The following is a 1,214-nucleotide window of genomic DNA, read 5'->3' as shown; positions in this document are numbered from 1 at the left end:
TGTGTATGAAACATTCGACACCGTCCGCAAATTTGTATGAAACATCCGCCACCATTCGCAAAATTTGTAAGAAACATTTGCGACCATTCGTTTACATTTGCAAAATATATAGGAGAAATTCGCTCGCATATGGATCATTCGTTTAAGTCGGAACCCCCTAGTTTTTATTGGTGCAGCTCAAATAGCTCCAAACTCACCACTTGGTATTAAAAAGCGATTGCGATGCCCGGGATTACGACGACTATTGAACAGTTTCAAGAAGTTGGGAAATTGTATTGTACGATTGGTCGACGAATACAATACATCGCAAACTTGTGCAAAATGTTTCCGGCCATTCGATCGACGAACCAAAAGCGGTCGATACAAAGTTTGTCAGCATTGTATTCCAAGTGAAGATGAGTCATCGCAATAAAATTTACCGAACGTGATTATCACCATGAAAAGCAACCGAGTGTACCAACAATTGCGTAAATATATTGAATGCAGCCAACCCAGATCATATTCCAATGGATTCAGATGGTTTAGTGTCAAAACTTCAAGTATGTTTCAAAAACTGGCAACTAAACACTGGCATTTGGAAAGATGATCGAGCTCCATTTCAATTGAAAACTGTTTGGCACCGGGATATCGTTGCAGCCAAGAACATCATGTACAAAGGTGAAAAAATATCACTGAAATTAAAAATGTTTAAGAATGTTTTGGCTAACGATTTGTTGTTTACGATTTTGTTTTTAGGTCTTTGTACGGTGTTGGGATTGGACATTCATCCGCAACTATTGAGACCACAGAATCAAAATGCTGCCGTACAAAATCAAGCAGCTGACGATGAGGATTCCAGTGACGACGAGGACTACGTTTATGTTCTCGATGTTTCCGATGACGACCAGTTTTAATTACATGTAGCATTAAGATTTCTTTTTAAATAATATTATTGTAACGTTTTGTTACTATGCTGGGCTTGAGTTTTGTGGCCTTGACCGAAGTACGGGCAGTTCGGTATATAAAATAACCCGTAGGTGAGTATCATTTATTGAACTGAACCGATAAAGTATATTGATGTTGATTCATACTTAGTAACTGAGTTTATTTTTTCTCTTTTTTCTTTCCATTGCGACGTTGAAAATGACTGAAACTACACTCAAATCCGACCCCAATATTGACCGTCAACATATGCCCGATAATGGATGAATTTGCCACAACAAATGTTTTTTGGG

At 38.1% G+C, this 1,214-nt stretch overlaps 1 protein-coding gene across 1 annotated transcript; it reads left to right on the top strand.

Annotated features, from left to right (window-relative positions):
- The first annotated feature begins 28 nt into the window (after window positions 1-28).
- On the top strand, window positions 29-1,036 carry LOC116351542. Its single transcript, XM_031783662.1, has 2 exons — window positions 29-657; window positions 736-1,036. Exons 1-2 carry the CDS (start codon window positions 507-509, stop codon window positions 891-893), a joined length of 309 nt encoding a protein of 102 aa, XP_031639522.1. The 5' UTR covers window positions 29-506; the 3' UTR covers window positions 894-1,036.
- Window positions 1,037-1,214: the final 178 nt, after the last annotated feature.

The sequence above is a fragment of the Contarinia nasturtii genome, unplaced genomic scaffold, assembly GCF_009176525.2.
Source record: "Contarinia nasturtii isolate CC-2019 unplaced genomic scaffold, AAFC_CNas_1.1 Cnas_scaffold_5666, whole genome shotgun sequence".
Lineage (NCBI taxonomy): Eukaryota > Metazoa > Arthropoda > Insecta > Diptera > Cecidomyiidae > Contarinia > Contarinia nasturtii.
This window is presented reverse-complemented; position numbering and strand designations above follow the sequence as displayed.

Bases quoted from the DNA above. Each gene is read 5' to 3' on its own strand.
- LOC116351542 (XM_031783662.1), top strand. From the start codon at position 507: ATGGATTCAGATGGTTTAGTGTCAAAACTTCAAGTATGTTTCAAAAAC. The intron at 658-735 runs GTGAAAAAATAT...TTTTGTTTTTAG, and splicing joins CAAGAACATCATGTACAAAG to GTCTTTGTACGGTGTTGGGA.